We start from the raw sequence: 16,790 nt of genomic DNA, 5'->3' as shown, positions 1-16,790 counted from the left end.
GCGTGCTACCGCGGCGGCCATTGGAGGGTGAACCAACGGCAAAAGGAAGACCTTTCTCTCTGTCTCTCTCTCTCACTGTCCACTCTGCCTGTCAAAAAAATATAAAAACAAAGATTTTATTTATTTGAAAGGTAGAGAAACAGAAACAGAGAGACAGACAGAGAAGAGAGATCTTCCATCTGCTGGCTTACTCCTCAAATGGCCGTAATGGCCAGGATTGGGCCAGGCCGAAGCCAGGAGTTTCTTCCAGGTGTCCCATTTGGGTGCAGGGGTCCAAGCACTTACGCTACCTTTCACTGCTTCCCTGGGTGCATTAACAGGGAGTTGGATGTGAAGCAGAGCAGCCAGGACTAGAACCAGCACCCATATGGGATGCTGGCATCACAGGTGTGGCTCTACCCATTATACTGCAATGCCAGCCCCATATGCTACTTCTTAATACTTTGTTTTTTATTTTTATTTATTTGCCTTATCATTCCTTTTTCAATAGTGTTCGTGGGACATTACAGAGAGGGCAAAAAAAAAAAAAAAAAACCACAGCTTTGTGACAGATGTCAAGCTTAAGGATATGTTAGAACAATATAGGGACTGGCACTATGGCGTAGCAGATAAAGCCACCACATGCAGAGCTGGCATTCCATATTGGTGCCAGTTCGAGTCCCCGCTGCTCCACTTCTGATCTGGCCCTCTGCTATAGCCTGGGAAAGCAGCAGAAGATGGCCCAAGTCCTTGGGTCCCTGTACTCGCATGGGAGACCCAGAAGAAGCTCCTGGCTCCTGGCTTTAGATCGGCACAGCTCTGGTCACTGCAGCCATCTAGGGGGTGAACCAGCAGATGGAAGACCTCTCTCTCGCTCTCTCTGCTTCTGCCTCTCTGATAAATAAAATAAATCTTAAAAAAAAAAAAAGAAAAAAAGAAAAAGAAAAGAACAGGTATAAAGAAACCTTTGGGGCTGGCTTTGTGGTGTAGTGGGTAAAAGCCATCACTTGCAGCACCAGCATCCCATATGGGTGCCGGTTTGAGTCCTGGCTGCTCCACTTCCATTCCAGCACCTGCTAATTCACCTGGGAAAGCAGTGGAGGACAGTGTAAGTGTTTGGCCCCTGCCACACATGTGAGAGAACCAGAAGAAGTTACTGGCTTCAGCCTGGCCCATCCCTGGCTGTTGTGGCCATCTGGGGAAGGAACCAGCAGATGGAAGAGCTCTCTCTCCGCATTCAAACAAACAAAAAGGCCAACAAGTATTAAGAAATCAAACCTGAGGTTTAGAACAACACCAATTTCTTATATTTTATCACTTAATAATTTCTCAAACAAGAGTTATTTTTCTAATGAATTTCAGTGAAATTGTGATTCCAAGAATCCCCTTTCTACAAAATACCAGTTTATTACTGTTATTGACATCTACAACTACTTAAAGCCCATTTTTAAGATACAACATTTTTAGATACATGCTAAACTCCTAATGTTAAGATTTACGTATCACAATGATTTGTGAATTAGAAAACATTTTTAGCATAAGCCAAATAAAAGCAATGGTTATAATGAAAAGAAATTATCATTGTTCCCAAAGATGTCTGTACTACTCTCTTTGGAGATATAGATCAAAACACAAAAGTTTATTTTCTAAATGTACCACCAAAGTATAAGACATTCAACAGACTAACAGTATGTTTAATACTATCCTTAAAAAAAAAAAAAAAAAAAAACTGGTTTCTAGGATTACTGGTAACACACTAGAATTGTAAAGATACCATTTTCCAAAAGTTTTAGACATACAAAAAAACTCTCATTTTTATTATTTATTGCTTTTACTTTTTTAAAAAGAACTTAACTCAATTATTTGTCTAAATTACATTCAAACTAGTTCTTAATATAAACATTACTTTTTTTAAAGGTTGATGAATAGTAGCACCTAATAAAATAAATAGTATCAGTTTTAAGATATTACTCTAAAGTTACATAAAAACTTGTAATGATTCTCTAAAATTAGACAATAAAGAACATAAGTAACTTTTAAATGCTGAAGTTTAAAAGAAGAAAAAATTAATTCTGCATTCAGGTCAATGGAGAGAGGGCAGAAGCAAGCAAAAACCAGTCACTCTTCCCAAAGTCAAGAGGCTATAAAAGTGTTAATATAAATAAAGTTTATAATGATGAATGTCAGTGACAAGCTAATCAAAAATTCTTAAGAGTTTAGGAAAGCACTGATATTGTCTAATTTAGTACTATAAATTATGTCATTTTTACATACATAGAAAAATACACTCTACTCCTTAAGTCTTGGGCAAAAGAAAACACTGAATTGTGTCTTTTATTCGGGAGAACTGCATAGTATGTGAATTTTATCTTGATAAAGCTATGTAAGAAAAAGTAAAAGAAGAGAGAGAAGTGAAGTGAAGATACTGGAGTATAAAACCCAGTCGTGGGGGCCGGCGCTGTGGTGCAGCAGGTTAAAGCTGCAGCCTGCAACACCGGCATCCCATATGGGCGCTGGATCAGGTCCTGGCTGCTCCACTTCGGATCCAGCTCTCTGTGATGGCCTGGGAAAGAAGTAGAGAATGGCCCAAGACCTTGGGCCCCTGCACCTGAGTGGGAGACCCACAAGAAGCTCCTGGCTTCTGGCTCCAGATCAGCCTAGGTCTGGCAGTGGTGGCCATTTGGGGAGTTAACCAACAGATAGAAGACTCTCTCTCTTTCTCTCTCTGGTTCTACCTCACTCTGTAACTTTCAAATAAATAAATCTTTAAAAAAATAAAATAAAAAAACTCAGTCCTGAATTTTGTTAAATGAAATTCTAAAACCCATCTAGAAATAAAAGCATGCTTAGACTATTAGGTAATATAGTAAGGAAACAAGTAGAAATTACCATCTAAGGTTTTTTTTTTTTACTCATATAGATGGATATACAATATAATGGGACCTATTGGAAAATAAATTAAAGCGAAAGAAGGTGGTTTGTACAGCAATAAACTAACCTCCAAGGTATTTAAAGTGAAAAAGGATATATAGTATGTTTCTGTTGCATTAAAAAGGGAAGGATGAGCAGCATTGTGGGCTGTGGTACTTCCTATCCAGCTCCCCACTAATGCCCTGGGACAAGCAGAAGATGGCCTAAGTGTTTGCATCCCTGCCACCCATGTAGGAGACCCAGATGAAGCTCCTAGCTCCTTACTTTGGCTAGCACTGGGGGTTGGGGTCATCTGGGGAGTGAACCAGTGGATACAAGTTCTCTGTCTCTTCTCTCTCTGTAACTGACTTTCAAAATAAATAAATATGAAAACCAAAAAGAGGGGGTTGGAGGAGGGAATGCGTGCCATTATATACAAACATACAGATACAGTATGTATATGTTTTTGGTAACATACATAAAAATGTTTAGAAAAATATACAAAAAACAGCTAACAACAGAGCTGTAGTTAATAGCACAGCTGGAGGACAGTTAAAGGGAAAATTTCTTCAAGTCACCGTTTGTATACTGCAAATTTTGAGCAATGTGAATATATACTTATTAAGAGGAAAAATTAAAAGTACTTTACCTTGCACCATTGTTCCTAATGACTTCAACAGTTTCTTCAACAAAATATCGATCCTTGATATATGCAAAAATATCATCACAAATTTCATGTAAGCGCGAACGATGGGTAAGGTTCGTCAAGTATAAAACTGGAATAATTAGTGGCTCTGGAAAACTCTGAAGATTCTGTCTTGCTCTTTTTTCTGACTCAAGTGCTTCCTGGTATGTCAGTCCAGGTCTACCCGTCACAGCACAACTCCACACAAGGCTGTTGCACAGAATGGTTCGTTCAAAAAAGTCACTGATTAAGAAACAGAAATAAAAACCCATTACCTATCATTTCACAAATTTTACCATAAAAGCTGATATCTTTATCAGCACATTTTTGTGCCTTTAAAGCAAAAATTTTACATAGAATTCAAACAAGGGAATTAGTAACTGATCACCTTCTACATTAAAAGAAACCTAGAAATAAGTGTATTTAAACTAGGCATTTATACTTTGCAATTTAAAGGCACAGTAGCAAAAATTTAAGTTCTAACAGTTTTAAAAGTAATAGCCAAATTGAATATAAGCTCAATTTCCCTTTTAATTCTTAAACTCCTTATCCCAAAGTAGTCAAAACACTACAGTTAATCCTAGCATTTAACTATGAATTTTTAAAAGCTTTAATATAATAGTGAAAAACTGAGAAACTTAAGCAAGTAACAATAGAAAGGTTAAGTAAATTATAGTTCTTCATACAACAAAAAAACTTTAAAATTTTATTTCAGGGGCCAGTGCTGTGGTGTAGCGGGTGAAGACTCTGCCTGCAGTGCCCGCATCCCACCTGGGTGCCAGTTAAGAGTTCTGGCTGCGCTACTTTTGATCCAGTTTCCTGCTAATGCTTTTGGAAAAACAGTGGAAGATGGCCCATAGTCCTTGGGCCCCTGTACCCATGTGGGAGAAGCTCTAAAAGAAGCTCCTGGCTCCGGCCTGGCCCAGTCCCAGTTGTTACAACCATTTGGGGAGTAAACCATCAAATGGAAGATCTTTGTGCCTCTCCTTTTTTCTCTGTAACTCTGCCTTTCAAATCTTAAAAAAAAAAAAAAAAAAAAAAAAAAAAAAATCAAGGGAACAGCTAGAGAATAGGGATAAAACTGGGGCACCATTCAACTCAGTGTTCTACTGTATAACTGGAGTTTCTCAACATGAGCACCTATTTTCCAAAATTCTACCTAGTCTCTTTTAGAATGCAAGAATGATCCATAAGATAGGAGAATTTCTAAGGCACATTCAGCAGTAAAAACTCAAATCACTGAATATACACTCCCTTGTACATTAATTATAATCACTGAAAAACGCATAATGTACTTGTATACACATATTATAAACAGATGTTCCCTATGGAGAAAGGAAGGGGCTGGGACAGGAAGAAAAAGATTTTCTGGGTTTATTGTTAATAATCAATATAATTAACCCAGTTTTCTGGATTTTCTTCTCCTCCCTGATATCTCCACTGTCCTTCTCACAGCAATTCCAAAACTACTTCAATGGTGATTCCATTAAGATTGTTTCATTTGTATATTTCTACAGAACACAAAATATGAAATTTACAGAAATGAAAACCAATTAGACCTTAATACAAATGACACCTAAAGATGTATTCATGCATGTGCCAAGTTCAAGACTCTAATTCATTATAAAGGATATTCTTCTGAAGTATGCTCTAGTACAAGAAATAATGATGCATTACATGTTATTCAAAATTCAAAGTAGGGGTGGGCATTGTGGTACAGTGGATTAAGCCACCACTCGAGACACCCGCATCCTTTATTAGTGTGCCTGGTTCAACTCCTGGCTACTCTGCTTCTGATCCAGCTTCCTGCTTCTGTGCCTGGGAGGCAATGGTTGACAGCCCAATGTTTGAGTTCCTGCCGGCCCTGTGGGAGATCTAGTAGGAGTTCTTGGCTCCTGGTTTTGGTCTGCTCCAGTCCCAGCTGTTGTGGGCATTTGAAAGTGAACTAGCAGTTGCAAGATCGCTCTGTGTCATTCTGCCTTTTAAATAAAATGAAAAATAAATCAAATCTAAAAAAATACCCAAAGTAAAAAGTAGCTATCTTTATATGACAGAGGCAGATATCCTAAGAGAATTCAGAGGAAGGGAAGGAGAGCAAAAAAGATAAAGAAGGGCCAGTGTTGTGCACAGTAAGGCTGCCTCCTGCAGTGCTGGCATCCCATGTGGGTGCCAGTTCAAGTCCCAGCTGCTCCACTTCTGATCCAGCTCTCTGCTAATGGCCTGGGAAAGCAGTGGAAGATGGCCCAAGTGTTTGGGTCCCTGCCACCCACGTGGGAGACCCAAAGAAGCTCCTGCTCTGGCCTGGCCCGGCCTGACTGCTGTGGCCATCTAGGGAGTGAACCAGCAGATGACAGATCTCTCTCTCTCTCTCTCTCTCTTTCTCTCTCTCACTTTGCCTTCAAATAAATCTTTTTTAAAAAAATCACTGTTTTTGAGGAAGTGGTATTAAAAGAGTTAGGTCTTAAAGGAAAAGTATAGTTGAAGAAAGGAATGCCAGAAAGATAAAGACAAATATCATCTGGCTTTATAAGCAACAAAATCTGCAGCAGAATAATTTATTAGCTGAGAGGCAACAATAACCTATAGGTGGTTATCAATGGTGCAGAATGAATGAATAAATGTATCTTGAAAGGATTTAATTTTTTTAAAGTTTTAACTTATTTGAGAAACAGTTCCCAAACACTGGCTTACTCCCTAAATACCTGGATTGGCTGAAGCCAAAGCTGGGAACACAACCAAGTCTCCAACGTGAGTGGTGGTACCCAAATACTCGAGCCATCACTGCTGCCTCTCAGGGTCTGCATCATCAGGAAGCTGAAGTCAGGAGCCAGAGCCAGGCATTGACTCCAAATATTCCAATGTCAGATGTGGGCGCTTCAATAGGGATCTTAACCACTAAGCCAAATTCCTGCCTCAAAGTCTTAGTTCTTATTGCCAAAAAATATAGTCCTACTTAGATCTTACAAAAGTTCTAAAATTTCCCTACAGAAACAAACATTATCAGTAAGATTTAGCTTTGTAAGCCAATATGTGGTTAGCATATAAGGTTAAAATCCCAGCCTGCAGCACCGGCATGCCATATAGGCGCCAGTTCATGTCCTGGCTGTTGCACCTCTGATCCAGCTCCCTGTTAAAGTGCCTTGGAAAGCAGCAGAGGATGGCCCAAGCCCTTGGGCCCCTCCACCCACGTGGGAGATCTGTTTTAAGAAGCTCCTGGCTTTGGAGCAGCTCAGCTCTGGCCATTGCGGCTGGGTGGGGAGTGAACCAGCGGATGGAAGACCTCTCTATGCAACTACATCTCTCTGTAATCCTATCTTTCAAATAAATAAAATAAATCTTAAAAAAAAGTCATAGACTATACTTACTAATGTTTAAGAAAATTGTACTTCAAATCTAGATATTTTATATATTAGTCTATATCAGAAACAGAATTCCAGATATTTGTAAAATTTAAAGTGGTCACATTTAAAAATTTTTAAAAAACTACTGAAATTCATCTTATATATATTTTAGCTCAATATATCACAAAATAATTTCATTATAATATGTAATCAACATAATAATTGGGATATTTTACTTTTTTTGGATTGACTTCAGAATGATATGTATGTTGTACATGTACATCTTAGTTCAGACTAGTCACATTTCAAGTGTTTAATAACCCATGTGAGCAAGTAATGGCTTCTATATTAGACAGTACAGTATAGCCACAGCAGCTAGGGACCTGAGGTATTTAGTAGGCCATGGATTTTTGAAGTCATGGCATGGAGGAAGCTACGGGTATAGAGTATTACAATAAACACGTTAGATTTCAAACTGTTTAGAAATACGAGAGACCAACAGCACAAACCTCCATTTACAAAGTGTTACCAGGCAGAACGATAGGATAGTAACCTGTGATGTACAGCTGCCTCCTACTCCCTTAAGGTTACAACCATCTCCTGCAAAATGTTTATGTTGTTTGTTTCCTTTGTATCCCTCTACTCCACAAAGTTACTGCTACATTATAGCCTCACTGTACACAAAGGTCTATGCTAGAAGGTAGGAGGTAGGGCACATTCTACCATTATACCCATTTTAATGCAAAAGGAAAAAGTTCAAGGGCCATTTCTCTCCCTACTCATCACTCCCTAAGAGCCCAGCACAATCTCACACTACATGTGTTCCCTGCCTTCTACTTCTGTAATTTTGCTCATACATCACCCCTTCATCATACACATTCAAATGTGTAAAGTTTGCTACTAATAACACTGAACTAAAGGAGCTTTAGGATAAGCACAATTTACTACTGTCAGCAAAAGTAAATAAATAAAATATATATGTAAAATACAAAGTACTGTTTTAAATGGAGATAAAGCTAGGCTAATATAGGCATAATGATTTATGACTATATTCCTTCAATAATCCTCTTTATCAGAGTTGGGCATAACACTTGCCCAGAGATCCCAATCTAGCCCTCCATCGGTTTAGCTGGCTTTATTGGAACACAGCCACACTCATACATACTTGTAGGTATTACACCTTACTTCTTTCTCACGACATTGTTGTGGGAGAAGAAGCAACCCCAAAGCTATCAACAAAGTCTAAAATACTGATTATTTGGCATTTAACAGTACAAATTTGATGATCCCTCTTATTTACCACAATTTCTTTTTCTTTCTTTTTTTTTTTCTAGTGGGAGGTAAAATAGCAAGGTTTATTAGGGAAGGGACATCCGTAAGAACAGATGGGCACCTCTCCAGACAGGCTATTTACCACAATTTCATAAGGAAAAACTTCTTTCAACTTACATGGCAGAGAACTTTTCTAAGAACACATCTGTAAAATAGTCAACCAACTCTAGTCAACAAAGGCCAACACACTGTTGATTTGTTGGCTACTGAGACAACTAAAAACCTAGCAGAATTCAGTGACATAAAAATCAGAAATCAGGGGCTGGCGTTGTGGCATAGTGGGTTAAGCCATCACCTGCAATGCCGGTATCCCACATCTAGTACCTGGCAAGGCAGCAGAGGATGGCCCAAGTGCTTGGGCCGCTGCATACAAGTGGGAGAGCCTGAAGAGGCTCCTGGCTCCTGGGTTAAGTCTAGCCCAGCTCCAGCCACTGTGGCCATTTGGGGAGTGAATCAGAAGATGAAAGATCTCTCTCTCTCTGTGTGTGTTCCAATAAAGCCACCTAAACTAATGGAGGGCAAAAAAGATCTAAGGGACATTACAGATGCCCCTGCCCATAAAACTGCTGAGAAGAGCAACCATAGACTAATACCCAATTTAAACAGCATGTAATTTGCAAGAGTAGGGAAATGCATCTTAGAAAGTTAAAAAAAAAAAATTGCTAAAAACAGCATGAGCAGTTCTAACAATTTTCTTCACTGACAGGGTTACAAATGTAGATTAGGAAATTATAGGCAAGACAGAATTCATGTCTTATACAGGTAAACTAACAGCTAGACAAAAATTACATTTTTATATGTATTCAGAGGAAAGTTTTGATTAGTAAATGTTTATTTATTAATATTTGAAAGGCAGAAACAGAAGACATTTATCTTCCATTTACTAGTTCACTCCCCAAATGGCCAAGACAGTGAGGGCTGGGCCAGAGCAAGGCCGGGAACTAGGAACTTAATCTGGATCTCCCATATGGTTGGCAGGAACCCAATTATTTAAGCTATCTTCCGCTGCCTCCCAGGGTAAGCATCAGTAGGCAGCTGGAATGGAGAGTGAAGCTGGGACTCCAACCCTGGCACTCTGACATGGGGTGGGGGTGTCCCAAGAAGTGTCTTAACCACTAAGTCACTCACCTCTATGCCTTTATATATAATTTTGCTTGCTAAAAAAAACACATACATGTGACTCAGGCCACTGTGCTGTAGACACGCACTCATTTCTCACTACAGACTAATTATCTTAGCATCTCCAAAGATTCTCTAAAATGTCAAGAACAAACAAATGCATTCTCACTAGGCAGTCCACTTTGATTTCTATGTGTATCCAACCCAAGTGCACATAGGAATAGGAAGGGGAGATGCTGGGGTTGTAGTGTAGCTGGTAAAGCCATGGCCTGCTTGCTAGCATCCCATATATGTGCACCAGTTTGAGTACAGAATGCTCCACTCCCAATCCAGCTCCCTGCTAATGAGCCTGAGAAAAGCGGAGGATGGCCCAAGTGCCTGGGCCTCTACCACCCATGTGGAAAACAGATCAAGCTCCTGGCCTCTGGCTTCGGCTGGCCCAGCCCTGGCCATTGCAGCCATCTGGGAAGTGAACCAGCAGAGTGATGATTCTCTCTCCCTCTCCGTAACTCTGACTTCAAATAAATAAATCTTTAAAAAGAAAAGAAAGAACAGGAAGGAGAAGAACAGTCTGAATCCCAGATGTACTGCTTTTAGAAGATAATTTTGTATAAGTTCCCCCTCTATAAAATGAGGGTAATGCCTTCCATGAACACTGATGTGAAAATCAAATAATCTAGCATAATGCTCCCATAGTACAGATGTACTCAATGAATATTACAAATTCTAATTTGTCCAGGCACCACACTGGCAGAAGAGTTCTTAAGAGAATAACAAATATGACAGAGAATGTCAGAGGAACACTTAAAGACTGAGAACGGTCAAAAAGAAATTTTGGCATCAGATATGGGGTAGGAAGAAGCAGAATTAAGTATCTTGAACATCTGAAAATACTTCTTGGCAGCTGCTGAGAGCAAACAAAGGAGCAACAGAAATTAAATAGCACAGGGGTAAGCAACAAGGTATGTTCACAAGTTGTCAGGATGGTTTTCATTGTATTCTGACAGATAGCATCAATTAGTTTATCTGTGAACACCCCAAATTCAGTAAGGATAAAATCTTTTATCAACTACTTGTGGTGGACCACTCCCAAACAGGGCTAAAGGTGTGCACGTTCCTCTGAATATGGCACTGATGCTATTCCTGCCAAGAGGTGTAGTCTATTTCACCATCCCTTGAACCTGGGCTGGCCTTATGATTTGTGTTAACCTATGTGACACAGAAGCAACACTGAGAACTTTTGCCCACAAAGCAGCACAGGCTAGCCTCCTGAGGATGAAAGACCACATAGAGAGAACTCCTGCAGTCAAGGTCACACTCCTTGACTGAGACCATCTTTTGCTCCATCCAGCCTGAGCCTAGCCTCCAGCTGAGGGCAGCTGGGTGAGTAAATAGGGACCAGTGGAAATCAAACAGAATCCACACAGTAGTGAGGAGACAAACTGGTTGTTACTTTGGGCCACTAACTTTTGGAGCAGCATTTTACACAATAGTAACTAATATATACACTATCTGTCTGAAGAAAGGATATGTTAGTATACCATATGGTAGCTTGATAAATGGATTAAAAAATAAGACCTCCAAAAGCAAAGCATTTAGGAACCCCTGCTACACCATGAGAAAAAAAGAGAGAGAGCTTATAGACCCGAGTATTGGGTCAATGTGGCAGACATATTCCAAAAGAAAAGCTAAATACCTAATTTGAAGATACTAGCAATGAAGATTATCCAACTTCTCTTAAAAACCCCATACTTATCAAATAGCCTTTGATTATAACTAGATTTTATACATAACTGATGATCAGTATCAGAATTCATTGGAGCGAAGGCATTTTCCCCACTAAAAATTGACATCATTCTGGTTTGTCAATTTAATAACTAGATTTTAATCACGCTGGGATGTAGTAAGGCCAATGTCTGAGCAGATGGTTAAGTGGGACCTACACAAAGATCAGGGCAGCCAGCTTGAATTCCAGGCACTATCCCTGTTTTCTTGGTGCATAATTCTGAAAATCTCAGATATTAGAAATTCTCTATTAATAATCATCATTTACTGTTTATTATAAAGATAATAAACTCTAGAGTCTTCGAGATGTGAGCTGAAATTCTCGGTCATCACCCGCTAGACAAATGATTCTGCACACCATGTCTCGGACTTACTCCAATCCCAACCTCAGTTCCCTCATCTGTGAAAGGACCTCATTAACATGAGAGCTAGCGAGGAACAAAATCAGGATGCCGGACAGTAGCTCAACCTCTGTCGCCGGAAAGCCAGGTTGAAAGACAAGATACACTGCCCATTAGCTATGTGTGGAAGAGATTCCTATATTTTGTATGAAAGCTTGGACTCAAAGTTGTGAAGCGTATTTAAATTCCAAATATCTAAATGGATTAAAAAACTGTTTTATTTAGGAGATTAAGTCATTGGGTAATAGAACAAATAATTTCCTACCTCACAGATCTAGAATTTCTGGTATTCAAACCCAACTGCTCGATTTTTTAATAAACCAAAGCCAAAAATAAATTAAAAACTAACATTGTCAGCTATCCAAAATGACAGGATGAATCTTTATCTAGCCGGCGCTGTGGCTTAACAGGTTAATCCTCCGCCTTGCGGCGCCGGCACACCGGGTTCTAGTCCCGGTTGGGGTGCCGGATTCTATCCCTGTTGCCCCTCTTCCAGGCCAGCTCTCTGCTATGGCCCGGGAAGGCAGTGGAGGATGGCCCAAGTCCTTGGGCCCTGCACCCGCATGGGAGACCAGGAGAAGCACCTGGCTCCTGGCTTCGGATCAGCAAGATGCGCTGGCCACAGCGGCCATTGGAGGGTGAACCAAGGGCAAAAAGGAAGACCTTTCTCTCTGTCTCTCTCTCTCACTATCCACTCTGCCTGTCAAAAAAAAAAAGAAAGAAAAGAAAAAGAATCTTTATCTAATTTAAGAAACAAAATTATGTATTTCAGTTTATACATGTCTATAATATGCTATTTCTATTAAGCTTTACGAATGAAAGCAGGTCAAACAAGAGTCAGCAATTAGTTAGAAGCGCGTAGTTTAAACAAACAAAATTAAAGAGTATGTACTGAATAATCACTGAGAATCCACCCTGGTCATAGTCTCTGAATCAAAGGATTCAGGGTCTTGGGGAAGAAAAAAATGTGAGGCAACAAATATGCTGCATAACAGCAACAACAGGAGACCCTAAGCTAGATAAAGGAGAGGGAGTGAATACTGCAAACAGATGAGCACAGTGGTACCACAAAAGAATACTCAAAATAATGCACTCAAAGGACAATCTTCAAGCAAAATCACGTAAACCAATCAGGGAATGAATGAATGGAGTGAAAACTAGTTTCCTCTGCCTTGTGACAAGAGTGAGATTACCATAATTGGGCAGACCACCATATACCACCCATCATAAACAGTTTTAGAAAGCTTTCCTTGTACTCATTTAAGAGAAAAGTAATTCAATAGTTAACATAACCAAACAGCAAGCTTCTTCAATTTTGCCAGTTAAAAGTCATCAAGATTAATACCCAAGAACACCAATTGTACTGCTTTATTCAAGGTAAGCAATCAAATCCTAGCTCCCACACCAACCAGTTCTCTTCAACTGGTTGTAATTTCCAAAAACCTCAATACTTCAGCACAGAGAAAAAAGCCAAAATTTCAAAACCTAGTTATTTAAAAATGTTTAAATGTCATATGCTTACAAAGGACACAGCTCTTTAATATTATGGAAGATAGATAGATTTAGATTTAGAATGTCAAACTTTTATTTATTTCAGGTTTCTCCATGGTTAAGAGTAAATTCATCTCAAGAGCCAAAGTACATAAGTGTTTAATTCACAAGGATAATAGCCATATTCACCCTACCAGCTAAAGTGAGGCGGGAGCCTCTGAAAAAGGTAAGACTGCTTACATTAAAGGAGAAACTTGGAAATTTAAGCCTGTTTCCTACTTTCTTCACACTTCTAAATACATTTTTTTTAAAAGAAACTAGAATTGCCTCCAAAGATTTCAGTTTAAACTTAAAGAAAAAAAAAAGAAAAGATATCATCCGTGTCCAGTTACCTAATCCAACCTCATTTAAGCAGTTACAAGTGTGAACTCTGAGTAGCAAAACAAGTCTGTACAGGAACACGGTGAGATGTGCCCTCCTACAAGAGTACTGTCTGCTGAGATGTGCTATCTACTTCTCCAGATATAACATGTCTATGGTGTAACCCTTTCTGGGGAGCTGAAGAAAAAGCAGGCTTATTTAAAATAAACGCTCAAGGGAACCGACCTTTTGGACCTAACTTCTCAGACAGGTGCAGAAGCTTGCCTACAGCCCGCCCTCCGTGAAGCACCCACTCAGTGGGTGTTACTGGTGGCAGTAACACTTGGCTTCTAAGCCACAGAGGGATTCCTTCCGAGTGGGGAGGATAAAACATTAAGGAAAATACAGGAGAATCGGGCAGCTCCAGTGACTGATCAATTCAAGTTCCCACACAGGAGACCCTGTGTAAGCCAAGACCGCTAACACATACCCCTACACTACGTGTTGGAGAACGAGGGGCTCTCAGGCGCCGGGCTGAAAATCCGGGGGCTGAAACCACACCAGAAGCAGCTCGGGGTTCTTATCAAAACAATAGCGAGTGGCACATGTCAGGCGGCCCACAGGCGCAGGGGAATAGAGGGGCGAGCCCGGCTCGGGCTGGAGTTGAACTTGTCTCAACCCCTCCCCCAAGTCCCACCGCCGCGCTCCGGGCTACGCGAAAGTGAAAACGAGGGGGCGCCCAGGGCCCTGCTCGCTTCCCCCTTCCACTCCCCCTCCTCCCCCGCCCGGCCCCGACTGCTTCCTCACCGGTCTCCCGGGGGCGGAGACGCCGAGTTCCCCGGGGACCGGAGTTAGTCACCAAGAAGAGGCGGTGACAGGGCGCACGGCTCGCGTCGCGCACTCCGAGGCCTAGCCGCGCGGGCTTGGGAAGCCGCCCGCACGGGTCTGCGGCGCCCGGGGCCCGCCACCCGCGGCCGGTTGGGAAGCCCCCTCCTCCCCTCCCAGAGGGGGTCTCAACTCCAGTCCCTCCCACCCCTAGCCCCGGCGGCTCCAACGTCAGACCCCACTCCCGACCGAGGAAACGCAGCCCTGCCCAGCGGTTTCCTGCTCTCGGGGTTAGGGATTCCCTCCCGGGGGCCGGGGGGTGGGGGGACTGCGGCCCCGCGACGCTGCCCCGAGCGGGGATCCCCTCGGTCCCGGGCGGGGATCCCGGAACTGGCCCCGGAGTGCGCGTGTGGCCGCGGCGGGGAGGGGCGAAGCGGGGAGTTTCCGCCGCCCCGCAGCCCGGCGACAGCCGCGGCCAGGAGCGGTCCTCGCGGCCGGCGGGGGACCCCAGCCGCCTCCGCCCCAGCCCGCTTGACCCCTCAGCGCGCCGCAGCCGCTGGCCGCGTGCGCTCGCCAGAGGCAGAAAACCGCGGGGCCCAGGGCCACCCGTCACTTTCAAGTCGCCCCGACAGAAACCCCGGGCGAGGAAAAGGAGAGACAAAAGGGCGCTGGGGAGGGAGTCCCCACAGCCCGCCGCGTCCCCTGTGCCCTGCCCGGCCCTTACTCGTAGTGGCGGAAGATCTCGTTGGTGACTTTACAGTAGAAAACTTCCTCGTCGGGCCGCAGGTCCGCGGGCGGCTTCTGTCTCACAAACGGCTTTCGGTGTAGCAGCGGCATCTCCTGTCCGCCCCGCGGGCTCGCCCCGACCCTCGGCCGCCCGCGTCGGCGCGGCTTCCCTATCAAAATTGGAGGGAAAGGAAAGCCGGTGAGGTGGGGAGCGCTCGGCGGCGGCGGCGTGGGCCGGTCCGCGCGCCGGGGGCGAGCTCGGCTGCCTTTTGTGTGACTGACGCGCCCCGACTGCTACCGGAGCCCAGTTCTCAGTCCTGCCCCGGCGCGGGTGTTAGACGAACGGAGCCGCCGCCTCGGCCCTCCTAGCGCGCCCGGCGGCCGGCTCACAATGGGGCCGCACGCCCTGCCGCGGGCGGGCGGGCGGGCGGTGCGGGAGCGGCGGCGGCCCCCTCCCCCAGCCCCGGCTCCCCGCCCGCCGCCGCCGCCGCCGCCGGGCTCACAACGTGCTCGGCGCGCAGCCGGCCGGCCCCACGCCGCGAGGGCGCTCGCCGCGGGCGGACCCCGGCGCCGCTCCGCTTTGTTCCCCGGGTCTCCCACACTTCCCTGGCGGCGCCGGCCGGCTCCCGAGCCGCCGCGCGGAGTCCCTCACCTGCGAGCACGCCGACGGCCGTTTCGCTTCCCCTCTCAGCTACGAGAGCGGCGAGGGGCGGCTCCGTGCCCCCGGGGGGTCCCTGGGCGCCTGCCCTGCCGCGCCCGCGGCCGCCGCCGCTCCCGCTGCCACGGCCCGTCTCCGCGCCGGGGGATCGCGTCCCACCGCCGCTTCCCCGCCTCTCGGAGCTCCTGGGAAGTTTCTGATCTACTTTCGGCTCCGAAGGAGGAAGAGCGGCTGGGAGGAGCTTTTCGCTGCTCGCTGCTACCTTTTTATTGGCTGCTCGATGACTTTTACAGCCTGTCACTGATACAGGAAGAGACGGCGGAGAGCCTGGGAGAGCTACATTATTAATTAATGGAGCAACCCCTCGTGAAGGATCAGAAGCATCCTCCATGTTTGAGATTATCAGCCAAAAGATCGAGCCGCCGGGGTTTCGTAAACACCCGGCTAACAAAGTGGAGCCCTCGCCCGCAAGCCTGGCACCGGCGCTTGGCGGCACGATGGGAAGCGGGCTCCAGTGACGATTTAACTTGTAGTTTAAAGGTGGGGAGTGAAATGAAGAGGAAGAAATAATTTGCGGGGGAATAGTTTTGTTCTTCAAAATTAGAATCCGTGTCTCTGAAAAGAGTTTGCATGCGTAAACATCCATCTTGAACGGGCTACACCTATCCTGACAGCCTTTCTCTTTCATACTTGGGACAATTCAAAGATCTGGGCAGCAGAGGAGAAAAATAAAAAAAAAGTGTGTTTAAAATGTCATCACGCCTACGGGACCCCCACTCACCCACAATTAACGCACCTTTAAAAAGTCGTATTTATGCCACTGTATATATTTTGCCAAGGATCTATGTTTAATTCAATTAGGATTTTTAAAAGAGTATAGATTTATTGGTGATATTTCCTGTAAACCAACTTTCCCGTGTCAGTAATTTTCATGTATGAAGCCAGCTTAAATGTTCATAATGCATGTGACTTTTGAATTCCAAAGAATTTTCGAAACTATAAGTAACTCAGTGTTCACCGGTTTTGTGTTAGTTTTTTTTTTGTTTTTGTTTTTGTTTTTGTTTTTGTTTTTGTTTTTTGCTGCTGCTGCTTTTGATACCTGTTTATTTGCAAACTAACAAGAAAGAGTAAGTCTAAAAGTAAGCTTCATTCATCATTTCTTCTAATGATCAGTTCTG

At 43.7% G+C, this 16,790-nt stretch overlaps 1 protein-coding gene across 5 annotated transcripts in view; it reads right to left on the bottom strand.

The window, feature by feature from the left end:
• The window catches only part of BAZ1A (bromodomain adjacent to zinc finger domain 1A), a 98,794-nt gene extending 83,654 nt beyond the window's left edge, over window positions 1–15,140 (bottom strand). For 2 of the 5 annotated variants that reach the window (XM_062205278.1, XM_062205279.1), the window contains exons 1-2: window positions 14,953–15,140; window positions 3,539–3,817 (exon numbers count right to left, since the gene is read on the bottom strand). In XM_062205278.1, coding sequence (XP_062061262.1) covers window positions 3,539–3,817; window positions 14,953–15,065 — 392 coding nt within the window. In that variant the 5' untranslated portion in view covers window positions 15,066–15,140. The remainder of the gene's footprint in view (window positions 1–3,538; window positions 3,818–14,952) is intronic. The other 3 variants (XM_062205281.1, XM_062205276.1, XM_062205280.1) reach the window with 3 other exon arrangements.
• Window positions 15,141–16,790: the final 1,650 nt, after the last annotated feature.

Source organism: Lepus europaeus, chromosome 11, assembly GCF_033115175.1.
Source record: "Lepus europaeus isolate LE1 chromosome 11, mLepTim1.pri, whole genome shotgun sequence".
Lineage (NCBI taxonomy): Eukaryota > Metazoa > Chordata > Mammalia > Lagomorpha > Leporidae > Lepus > Lepus europaeus.
The sequence above is the reverse complement of the archived record's forward strand: the minus strand, read 5'-3'. Positions and strand labels throughout refer to the sequence as shown.